Source organism: Loxodonta africana, chromosome 4 (genome assembly GCF_030014295.1).
Source record: "Loxodonta africana isolate mLoxAfr1 chromosome 4, mLoxAfr1.hap2, whole genome shotgun sequence".
NCBI classification, from domain to species: domain Eukaryota; kingdom Metazoa; phylum Chordata; class Mammalia; order Proboscidea; family Elephantidae; genus Loxodonta; species Loxodonta africana.
Genome location: NC_087345.1, coordinates 138,896,374 through 138,908,590, shown reverse-complemented (window position 1 = coordinate 138,908,590; position 12,217 = coordinate 138,896,374). Strand labels below are relative to the sequence as shown.

Below are 12,217 nucleotides of genomic sequence, written 5' to 3'. Positions count from 1 at the left end.
ACTGCATCAGCCTGAGACCGGAAGAACTAGATGGTGCCTGGGTATAACTGATGACTGCCCTGACAGGGAACACAACAGAGAACCACTGAGGGAGCAGGAGAGCAGTGAGATGGGGACCCCAAATTCTCATAAAAAGACCAGACTTAATGGTCTGACTGAGACTAGAAGGACCCCGGTGGTCATGAATGCCAGACCTTCTTTTGGCCCAGAACAGGAACCATTCCCAAAGCCAACTCTTCAGACAGGGATTGGACTGGACAATGGGTTGGAGAGGGATGCTGGTGAGGGGTGAGCTTCTTGGATCAGGTTGGCACTTGAGACTATGTTGGCATCTCCTGCCTGGAGGGGAGATGAGAGTGTAGAGGGGGTCAGAAGCTGGCAAAATGGACACAAAAAGAGGGAGTGGAGGGAGGGAGCAGACAGTCTCATTAGGGGAAGAGCAATTAGAAGTATGTAGCAAGGTGTGTATAAGTTTTTGTGTGAGAGACTGACTTGATTTTTGTAAACTTTCACTTAATGCACAATAAAAATTAAAATAAAAAAAAAAAAAGACTTTGTGTGCCTTGAGTTGCTTATAGTGATTTTTGTATGTACCTTTCCATATATATTTGGTTTACTTCTTATTATGAACAGTAGCACAGATTCATGACATGGTTACCAGAATTCAGGACATGTAATCTGTGGCCATGGAACAAGATGGAAGTTAATTGTAATTTATTGGGTTTGCAGCTGACCCCAGCCTTATTAGCCCCCTGCTCTGCCTAACTAAACAGTTATTTCTTTTGCTAGGGGGGAGCCAAAGACATGGTATGGTGTACCATCTCATGCTGCAGAACAACTGGAGGAGGTGATGAGGGAGCTGGCCCCTGAGTTATTTGAATCCCAGCCTGATCTCCTACATCAGTTAGTTACCATCATGAACCCCAATGTGCTTATGGAGCATGGTGTGCCTGTGAGTTTTTTTATGTCTCCCTTCAGTATTTTTAATTTCGAAGTTATTGTAGCTTTTGAGTAGATAGAATCACAACATATGCTTTGTTTTGTAATGGATGAGGTAAAAGGTCAAATTTGAACTTATACTCTGAAGGGAACAACTATCTGATTCAGAAGGTGTTTTAAAGGATGAATCTTAGTTTTCAAATACTTTCTTTTCAAATAGGCTTCTGTTTTCAGTAAAGTGTTACATCTTGGTTTTAACAGAAATCTCATCTTTATTATTCCTACGTAACCGAAATACAGATATTTTAAGTGTTAGCTCTATCCTTTTGGAGATCATATTTCATAGAAAGATTTCACAGCTTTTTATACATTAGATAATGAAGTAAAAATAACATGGGAATACCTTTTCTACTTTTTAATTTAGTCTTGAAAGTGAATCTCAAATATAAGCTATTAATACCTGATAAAGTGTGCATTTAATAAGTTTGCTATTAAAAAAAAAAAAAGCCATTGCCATTGAGTCGATTCCAACTCACAGCATCCCTGTAAGACAGAGTAGAACTGCCCCACGGAGCGGCTGGTATATTCAAAGTGCTGACCTTTTGGTTAGCAGCTGTAGCTCTTAACCACTGCATCACCAGGGCTCCAAGTTGGCTGCAGTCAAATATTTATCATAATCTGAATGAAAAACTGAATGGAATAAAATTGGTAGTGTTACTTTGTCTTTAAAGAATGAATTTATACTAGAATCTAGGACCTTTTAAAAGACACTTTGTCGTTAGTTGCTGTACAGTTGGCTTCTTCTCATGGGCTGCCTTATGTATGACAGAATGAAACATTGCTCAGTCCTATGTCATCTTCGTGATCATTGGTATAAAAGACATAAAGCACAGTGAGATTCAGGATAAAAACTGATTTGAGGGATATTTCCATATGAACTAATCAATTTAGTTAGTTTTCAAAACATTACCGAAAGGTATCTAAGGATAGGAGGCAATTCCATTCCTTACTGCTATTTATAGGAATAAAAGAAAAATTCTCTTCATTATAAAAATCATATCAAGTTAGAAATCTAGTAGCTCTCTGAGAATAACGTTTTCTCTTTGAGAATTTATTTTGCTTGCTAATTCTGTAATCAGTATCAGTGAATATTTTAAGAGGGTGGAATTCTGGCTACTTCTTAAGTCCTGGTATTTTCTGATATTTGTACTTTTAATGCTTTATCTTTTTCAATTTTAGAAAGTCCTTTTGAAGCTACCTGACTGATAAAGTTTGTCTCTTTTTGTTGTTTTTATTTTGTTTTTTTGTATTACTGTTTCCAATTTGCATTTAGGTGTACAGGACCAATCAGTGTGCTGGCGAGTTTGTTGTGACGTTTCCTCGTGCCTATCATTCTGGATTTAACCAGGGCTACAACTTCGCTGAAGCTGTGAACTTCTGTACAGCTGACTGGGTCTGTTCTATATCAAGTGACTGTTGTACATCTAGTAACACCTCTGTAAAATGGAGCTTAGTTGCCATGTTTGGTTAATTGGGCTCAGGGTACCGTTCATGAATATTTGAAGTAAGACTGGAGTGGCTATTCTGTTTTATAAAGTTCACTTTCTATCACCATCTTTAGTTGGAGGATTTTGTAGTTCTTTATTTTTCATCCATTTATTATTTTCCCTGTTCTGTTTGAATTTTAAATGGGCAGTTGGTATTTTCTGAATTCTTCCTTCTTCTCGGTGTCTTTGCTTTTTTGAACATTTTTGAATCTTAAAAAGATGACCAGATAATTTCAAGTATTCTACCACATTTTCAAATACATAGTTCTAATTTTTATTTTAAAATATCCCTTCATTATTTTTGTTTTGGTAGACAATTCGGTGATTTTATTATTCCTGGTGTTTTTTGGTTTTCTATTTTTTTTTAACTTTTAAAGAGTAACTATAATATTGGGATCTCGATGGGTTATACTTCATGTAAATGATAATAATGCCAGTGACTGCTAGTTTGCTCTGTATAAGGTGTGTATCAAAAAGTAGTTAATCATGATTATATCATGTTGGTTGGGAAAAAACTGCACATTTATCATACGCTCTTTGACTTTATTTTAGTGACGCTATTTTTGTTGCAGAAACTCTGGTGGCATAGTGGTTAAGTGCTACGGCTGCTAACCAACCAAACGGTTGGCAGTTTGAATCCACCAGGCGCTCCTTGGAAACTCTATGGGGCAGTTCTACTCTGTCCTATAGGGTCACTGTGAGTCAGAATCGACTCGATGGCAATGGGTTTGGTTTTTTGGTTTTGAGGTTTTTGTTACCTTTCTTAGCAATTTTGGAGAAATGCTCTAGTAATACCGGAGCTTTTGTTTTCTATAGGCATCTTAATATTACATTTCGTGATTAAACATACAGAGATCGTTTTGTTTCCTTGACGAATGAATGAAATCATGTAATGAGCAGTCTTATTTGATCCAGTAATTTTTAACTTTTTCTTTGTTAGGCCTAGGAAATAGCATAATTTTCAGCAACAGGAAGACGGAGCTTAGGACTTTGCCTAAAATTCAGCTAGCATTTATTGAGTGTTCCTGATTTACACGGTTCTTGGCTGGGTTTAGAGTAGGGAATGGGAATGACTTGGAGATGAGTTAGCAGTGGCTTCTGCTGTTAATGTGGTCACTGTTCTTGATATTTGACCTCGGGTAACTCTTTTAATTTTACTGGGCCTTAATTTTTACCTGGTATATGAAAATGCTAATAGATTCACTTAATCTCAGACAAGTGAGATGGTGTATGTGAAAGCCCTTGGCACTCTTTAGAAGAAAGATGTGATATAAATGAAAAAGTCGTAGTAGCTTTCTCTCTGGACATAGTAGTGGGAATATTTTTTATAAGACTTAGTGGATAATTTGAGTTTATTTTCTGTAGCCTCCTTACATATTGTAATAATTGAGAACTACAAATCCCACAGTTGTGTTTTTCTTCTGTTTGTGCTTGTAATGAGGCTATGTGACAAATATTTAAAAGATATTTAAGAAACACAAGTGTATTTTGTTAATAGACAAAATGATCACTAGGTAATCATCCATTGAATGTATATATTTTCTTGGGAAAGACTGCACTACTTAATTCAGAAATAGTTTCACACTAAGTGTAATTCCTCTGATACCCTTTTGCTTTTCTCAAAATGGAGGTGAATTCTAAAAGGTTCTTTTTTTTCCTTTGAATTTTCTTGTTGTTGAAGATACATACAGCAGAACATACACCAATTCAGTAGTTTCCGCATGTGCCATGTAGTGACATTGATTACATTCTTTGAGTTGTGCAACCATTCTCTTCCTCCTTTTCTGAATTGTTTCTCCCTCGTTAACATAAACTCACTGCCCCCTAAGGTTCCCATCCTATCTTTTGAGTTGCTGTTGTCAATTTGATCCCATGTAGACAAGCGTTTTTTACTAGTTAAGATAAACTATTGTTTGGTTTTAAGAAAACTTCAGGGAATATTTTTGTTTCAAGGTTCAAAGATTATCTCAGGGCAGTAGTTTCAGGATTTCATCTACCTTCTGTGGCTCCAGAAAGGAATCTGAAAGGCTGTTAAAGGCCTATCTTCATATTTTTTCGCTTTTACATTACAGTTCCCAAATTCAAACAAAACTCCTTTTAACCATCCCAAGTTTTCCCACCTGACAGTTGGAAAGTGTGTTTGGGGGTGTGTGTGTGTGTAGGTATGTCTGTGGGGTATAATATAGCTAGTATCATAATCTGGCTTAAAGCTTGATAGTTAACAGAAATTTTGAGAATTTGTCGTAATGAGTGTATCTGTTGGTTTATGAAAAGTGGTCATTTAATCATTTGTTCATTTCATTGTTAGGGAAAATAAAGTGTATAATCTCATGATTTCATGTCTTTGTTTTTAAAAGGGCTGGTTTGTTTTTAAAAGGATTTCTAGATGCAAAAATATAAATCATCTTTTGCTTTGGTTCTTGCAAATAAAAAGTCAGTTCTTAAATGTGAAACCCATGTGGATTGCTTAAATACATAGTGCTTTTTCTTCCTTTCCTATTTTTCTTCTAATTACATGTGTTCTTTTTGTTCTGTGGAAACACGAATGCTGAAAACTTCCACTTGAGGTTTTGTTTTTACAATTTTTCCTTTTTCCTGGAAGGGCAGCCCCACATTAGACTGGTCTGAAAGAATTAGCTGCCTCGCTTCTGCTGCTTCTTTTTTTTTTCTGCTTCTTGACATACACAGTGAGTAGAAAATCAGCAGCTCAGGCCAGAAGCTTAACATTTCGGATTATGGGAGTTTCCTGTGAAGCGGCCTCTGAGATTTCTGTTGGGCCATAAAGGGTTATTTATAGTTGTCTGTTATGTTCAAATGGGATTTGTTATTCTGCTTCTTTATAATAAAAGGGAGGATCTGGAGGGTAAATACTTGTTCTGTCCTGGAATATGTTATAAGCAAGTAATTTAATTTGGGAATCTTTTCTTGTTTTCAGTTGCCTATTGGACGTCAGTGTGTAAATCATTACCGAAGGCTAAGACGTCATTGTGTCTTTTCCCATGAGGAACTCATTTTCAAGATGGCAGCAGATCCAGAATGTTTAGATGTGGGGCTGGCTGCCATGGTCTGCAAAGAATTGACCCTTATGACTGAAGAAGAGACAAGATTAAGGGAGTCTGTTGTACAGATGGTGAGTTTGCTGAGCACATTTCCTATATTTGATACTGCTTAGAGAGTGTCTTAGTTTCTTAGTGTTGCTATAACGAAAATACTACAAGTGGGTGACTTAAACAAACAAATTCATTTTTTCACACTTTAGGAGGCTAGAAGTCCAAATTCAGGGCACTGGCTCTAGGAGAACATCCTCTCTATCCACTCTGGGGGAAAATCCTTGTCTCTTTCAGCGTCTCTTCCTCAGCTCCTTGGAGATCTCCACATAGCATCAATCTTTTCCCATTTGTGCCTGCTTGCTTTTGTGCCTACCAGTAATCTGCTCTCTTTAATATACCAAAAGTAATTGGCTTAAAACACACCCTACACTGATGTGACCTCATTACCATAAAAGAGAAAACCCTCTTCCCAAATGGGACTATACCCACAGGTATAGGGGTTAGGATTTATAACATATTTTGGGGGACACAATTCAATCCATAACATGGACTATATTCTAAATTGAACCTATAGAAAGAATAAGTTTTTATCTTTGATCCCTTTAGGAGTTAAATACAAAAATCGTTAGTTTAGAGAAGGTTTCATATTTTTATAATAGCCGTTTTGGTTCCTTCTGACTAAAATCACAATTTTCTTAAAAATAACATTTTCAGACAGGAAAGTTTGTATAATCACAGAATTAAGGAATTTGTCTTAGTGTGTATTTCTAAACAATTTATTTCAAATATAATGATCTCTGTATGTTAAGCTTGAATCCCTGGGTGGTATAAACAGTTAACATGGTCAGCTGCTAATTGAAAGGCTGGAGGTTCACATCCACCCAGAGGCACCCTGGAAGAAAGGCTTCGCAATCTAATTCCGAAAAATCAGCCATTGAAAATCCTATGGAATGCAGTTCTGCTCTTATACTCGGGGTTGTCATGAGTTGGAAATGACTCTATGACAACTGGTTTGGTTTTGGTTTTAAGTTAGATTTTGAAGGGTCTTCAGCGAATGAATGTAGGCTTTAGGCTAAGGAAAAATACTACAGTGGCCTAGAGATTTGGATCTAAAAAGTAAAACTGATCCAGTTTTATTGCTCTTAATGAATAGGCATAAAGAGGGAAACAGTGTATATTAACCAAAATAAAAAGCTGTCCATGTTTAAAATAGAAATGGGATAAGTATTGGTATTACAAAGTATTTGAAACATTATTTTAAAGAATTTAAGTTAGCTTAGAAATAAGAATTTTGGCTACATGGTCAGATTTCTTTTTCTAGTTTCAGTTATCTATGAACTAACAGTAAGTGGATCTTTATTTTTTTATTTTACTTTTTGAGATGTGTGAATATATGGCTTGACAGTTAATATTCTACTTTATGCATATACAACCTGACAGTTAATATTCCTACTTTATGCCTATATTCTTAAAAGTTTTGTTTTGATTGTATGACTAGTAAAAATGGGATTCCTTTTTCCATTGCCTGGAGTCTTTCTTTTGAAGATTTAAGTTAAAGTATAGTGGTAGAGACTCATGAAATGAGTTTCTGTGGTGTATTCTCATATTTCAGGCTTATAACAGATTATTTTCCATGTTCTACAATAATTTTAGTATCACCTCTTCTAATCCTCTACCATATTATTTATGATACTTTAACCAAATTTCTCTCTTGACTTCTCCTTTAAACTTAGCTTTACCCGTGCCCTTATTTCCAGGTACTTATCTCTGTTTTTTGCATGTGCACTGGTCTTTGCTATCTTGAGAAAAGTTTTCAGTGCCCTGATTTCCTCTTTATTTTCTTATCATCACTGTCATTCTGTTCCCATCATACTTCAGAAACTCTCCAACTACTAGTTTCAGCTTTATTGCTCAGTCCAACGGTCCTTTGTGTCTTCCATCACCATGAAATCTATTGCACTATATATTGCTTCTTTGGTTTCTTTTCCTAACACTTTGTTGTACTTCTCCTGGTTCTTCAGCCTTTCTGATCACATTTGCCAATCACTTCTGGTATTATCTTTTTCCTCATCTTTCCCAACTGCCAGTGTTTGCAGGGTTCAGCCTTTGACTTCTGTTTCTCTCCTTTTGAGCCATTCAAGGAATTCTCATCCCTTCTTAGAATTTTAACTCTTTCAGCTATTATCAGTCCTGTAGTTTCATTTCTCACCTTGTTGTCCCTTTGAAACAGGCAATATGTCCAGTCACCCATTTGTAGTCCAAGTGCCCACTATACACTTCTATTTAAATTTTTGTCATCTCACTTTCAGCAGCTGGAATAGAATATCATGGCTTCCCCCTCTATTCTTTTCACAACCATTTTCCCTTCCTAATTGTCTGTCTCAGTAAGTGCCAGAGTCAGTATCCCCTTTTTTTTCTTTACCGCTGCCATCCTGTTTATTCCTTAATTTTCTCACCTGAATTGCTTCAAATAGCCTTTTAAGAACTTTGTTCTTCTCTCCATTCCTTCCTAATAATTGAAGATTTTTCAAAGTGTATTCTCAGGAACATAAGCTTTAAATATATTAGAATATATTAAAAGGAAAAATTGTTCCAAAATTAGAGGAGTTTGGGAAATGATAGGTTCAGAAAAGGTAAGTGAGGTTCTTTACTGCAAAACTTCTTTGATCCTTTAACATGCTGGTATCCATTGTTAATCTCTAAGGTAGGAGAGATGTAATATATAGCATTTCCCAAAAACGAATCTTTTTTTTTCTTTTGCAGTACTGGGAATTGTTGACACACATTTTTGGGGGACACAATTCAATCCATAACAGTGTTCTAATAAAATGTAAAACTTTTTAAAGCAGCCAGGACTTGTTAGTTAGTATAAATGTCCTCTGCTTTGTCAGTTGTTTTGAAACTGCAAATTCTTATGAACTAAGAAACACCTACAATGTGTTTTAGAACCATTTTTGTATAAAAATAGTTTTTAAAGAAAATACTAAGTGGTAATGTGAGAAATGGGAAGATATGAGAGTACAGCCAGCAGGCATCTAGATTAAAACTGATGTCAAAAACAAAATGTATGATGAAAGAACTGAATTGTGTCTGTCAGTGAATAAATTATCAGGTTCCCACCTTGTTTAAGCGGAAAAAGCTTGCTTTCATAGCAGAATTGGGTTTACAAGTACCTTGCTCAAGTAAGCAGAAACTTTAAAGAGAGCCCTTGTATATTCATAGGAAATCTTGGTAAAATGCACTTTAAATGCTCTTACTTTCTTGAACTGGTATACAGAAAGTAATTTCGCTTTCTTTTTGATGTCTTGCTGAAGTAGATTATGTTTTGATTTGGATAGTTTTAAGTAATTTTACACTCTTTGCCTTAGCATATGTTTGTGCATATCAATGTTATTTTCAGATCACAGATTAGTGATTTCTCTAGTTGAAGGGTGCATTGTTCCTGGGGGCAGTAATGATTTTTTAAAATTGTTTTTTAAAGAAGACAAAACCACATAAAGCAAACATAGCTTCCTGGATTATTATATGGTAAACGTTCTTATCACCATCCAGGTCAAGAAATGGAATTTTGTCAGCCTCTGCAAAAGCATCTCCCATTATACTTCCCTCCCCTAAAAAAACTGTTTTGACTTTTAATAGTCCTCACTTAATTTTACTTCTTTATACTTTTATTACTCAAATGTACATTTTTAGATACCAGAGTTTATTACTCGTGCTCATTAAAAAAAAAAAAAAAATTTATTGTGCTTTAGGTGAAAGTTTATAAATCAAGTCAGACTCTCATACAAATATTTATAAACACCTTGCTATGTACTCTCAATTGCTCTCCCCCAATGAGACAGCATACTCCCTCCCTCCTTTATTTCTTTTCGTGTCCATTTGACCAGCTTCTGACCCCCTCTATCTCTCATCTCCCCTTCACACAGGAGATGCCAACATAGTGTCATGTGTCTGCTTGATCCAAGAAGCTCATTCTTCACCAGTATCATTGTTTATCCCATAGTCTAGTCCAGTCCCTGTCTGAAGAGTTAGCTTTAGGAATGGTTCCTGTCTTGGGCTAACAGAAGGTCTGGGAACCATGACCTCCAGGGTCATTCTGGTCTCAGATCATTAAGTCTGGTCTTTTTTTTTATTATTATTATTAACTTTTGTTGAGCTTCAAGTGAACGTTTACAAATCAAGTCAGATTGTCACATATAAGTTTATATACATCTTAACTCCATACTCCCACTTGCTCTCCCCCTAATGAGTCAGCCCTTCCAGTCTCTCCTTTCGTGACAATTTTGCCAGCTTCCAACTCTCTCTATCCTCCCATCCCCCCTCCTGACAGGAGATGCCAACACAGTCTCAAGTGTCCACCTGATATAATTAGCTCACTCTTCATCAGCATCTCTCTCCTACCTACTGTCCAGTCCCTTTCATGTCTGATGAGTTGTCTTCGGGGATGGTTCCTGTCCTGTGCCGGCAGAAGGTTTGGAAACCATGACCGCCGGGATTCCTCTCGTCTCAGTCAGACCATTAAGTATGGTCTTTTTATGAGAATTTGGGGTCTTTTTATGAGAATTTGCGGTCTGCATCCCACTGATCTCCTGCTCCCTCAGGGGTTGTTTGTTGTGTTCCCTGTCAAGGCAGTCATCGTTTATAGCCAGGCACTATCTAGTTCTTCTGGTCTCAGGCTGATGTAGTCTCTGGTTTATGTGGCCCTTTCTGTCTCTTGGACTCATAATTACCCTGTGTCTTTGGTGTTCTTCATTCTCCTTTGGTCCAGGTGGGTTGAGACCAATTGATGCATCTTAGATGGCTGCTTGCTAGCGTTTAAGACCCCAGACGCCACTCTCCAAAGTGGGATGCAGAATGTTTTTTTAATAGATTTTATTATGCCAGCTGACTTAGATGTCCCCTGAAACCATAGTCCCCAAACTCCCACCCCTGCTACAGTGGCCTTCAAAGGGCTCGGTTGATTCAGGAAACTTCTTTGCTTTTGGTTTGAGTCCAGTTGTGCTGATCTCTCCTGTATTGTGTGTTGTCTTTCCCTTCACCTAATATAGTTATTATCTACTATCTAATTAGTGAAAACCCCTCTCCCTCCTCTCGTAACCATCAAAGAATATTCTCTTCTCTGTTTAAACTGTTTCTTGAGTTCTTAGAATAGTGGTCTTATACAATATTTGTCTTTTGCAGCTGACTAATTCCACTCTCTTGCTCATTTTTAAAAAATTAGTAATAATTAACTTTGGGAAGCATTTTGATGTTGTGCCGTTGTACCTTCTGTGTTTATGCCTTAAATCGGAGATTTACTCATAGAAAAAAAAATTAATAACTTAGGTTCTTTGATGCATGAAAGAACTGACCTAGTGACATAAATTATATTTCAGGGTGTCTTGATGTCAGAAGAAGAAGTATTTGAACTTGTTCCTGATGATGAACGACAGTGTTCAGCATGCAGAACTACATGTTTTCTCTCTGCTCTCACATGTTCCTGTAATCCTGAGCGGCTTGTGTGTCTCTACCATCCAACCGATTTGTGCCCCTGCCCTATGCAGAAGAAGTGTCTTAGGTATCCACAAGTATTTTGTAAAACCAAGTTGTAATGTTTTTCTTAGTTATTTCCTTCCCTGTCTTTGGTAACTTCTCCTCACCTACCTGCCTCCCTGCTCTAGGCCCAGCCCTCTGACGTTGACCCTAAACTTGGCAGCTAAAATAAGTTTATCAGTTTATTTCACATGTTCCTTGTCTCTCCCAGCATCAGCAGTCTCTGGGGTTTATTGATTTTCTTTTTTTATGAACCAAGATTCCATTCCCTGGCTATTGTACTTTTGTTGAGCTGATTGTATTGAAACTTAATTTACTTTCAAGTTATTGTTGGTTTTTGAATTATTTATTTATTTTTTTCCCTAGATACCGATACCCACTAGAAGACCTCCCTTCTCTGCTATATGGTGTGAAAGTCAGGGCACAGTCCTATGACACTTGGGTCAATCGTGTCACAGAAGCATTATCTGCCAGTTTCAACCACAAGAAAGGTAAAGTTTCCTCCTTTTGCATATATACACTGAAATTATTGTCACTTTAAAAGAGGCCTTGTTTTGTTTTATGTGTTTTCCCTCCATTAATGAAAAATCCAAGGCTTCATATGAAATTTGAGATTAATGGTTTGATTGGATATAGGTTTAGTTTTCTATTTGAGAATCTTAATTTAAACCAATAAAATGGGACTAATAGCTAACTTGCAGTAGATGTATATTTGGGGGAGCCATTGTTAACAGTGGACTATCATAGAAGACTTATTTGTAAAGAGAAATTGCCTTACCTGAGAGAAATTTTCTATATGGATTAGGAATGACCACCTAGTCACAAAATTTTATTGAAGTGGAGAGATTTTTAGAGCTACAATGTGTTTCTACTAATAGGTTGATGACTCTCTTGAGAGAGATTGGTGAAGATTTTAGAATGGCTTTTTATATCTGTGGTTATGCTGCATGACTTTTTATTTATTTGTTACAGATTTGATTGAATTACGAGTAATGCTAGAAGATGCTGAGGATAGGAAATACCCAGAGAATGATCTCTTTCGAAAACTCAGGGATGCTGTAAAAGAAGCTGAGACATGTGCTTCTGTGGCTCAGCTGCTTCTGAGCAAAAAGCAGAAACATAGGTAAGACTAAGAAGAGTTTCATTTCC

The 12,217-nt window shown here is 36.7% G+C and overlaps 1 protein-coding gene across 1 annotated transcript in view; it reads left to right on the top strand.

The window, feature by feature from the left end:
• KDM5A (lysine demethylase 5A) overlaps positions 1 to 12,217 on the top strand; it is a 114,549-nt gene that overhangs the window by 56,552 nt on the left and 45,780 nt on the right. Inside the window, exons 12-17 of the mRNA XM_064284755.1 lie at positions 790 to 952; positions 2,273 to 2,392; positions 5,422 to 5,616; positions 10,912 to 11,093; positions 11,435 to 11,559; positions 12,041 to 12,191. Of these exons, the coding sequence (XP_064140825.1) occupies positions 790 to 952; positions 2,273 to 2,392; positions 5,422 to 5,616; positions 10,912 to 11,093; positions 11,435 to 11,559; positions 12,041 to 12,191 (936 nt within the window). The remainder of the gene's footprint in view (positions 1 to 789; positions 953 to 2,272; positions 2,393 to 5,421; positions 5,617 to 10,911; positions 11,094 to 11,434; positions 11,560 to 12,040; positions 12,192 to 12,217) is intronic.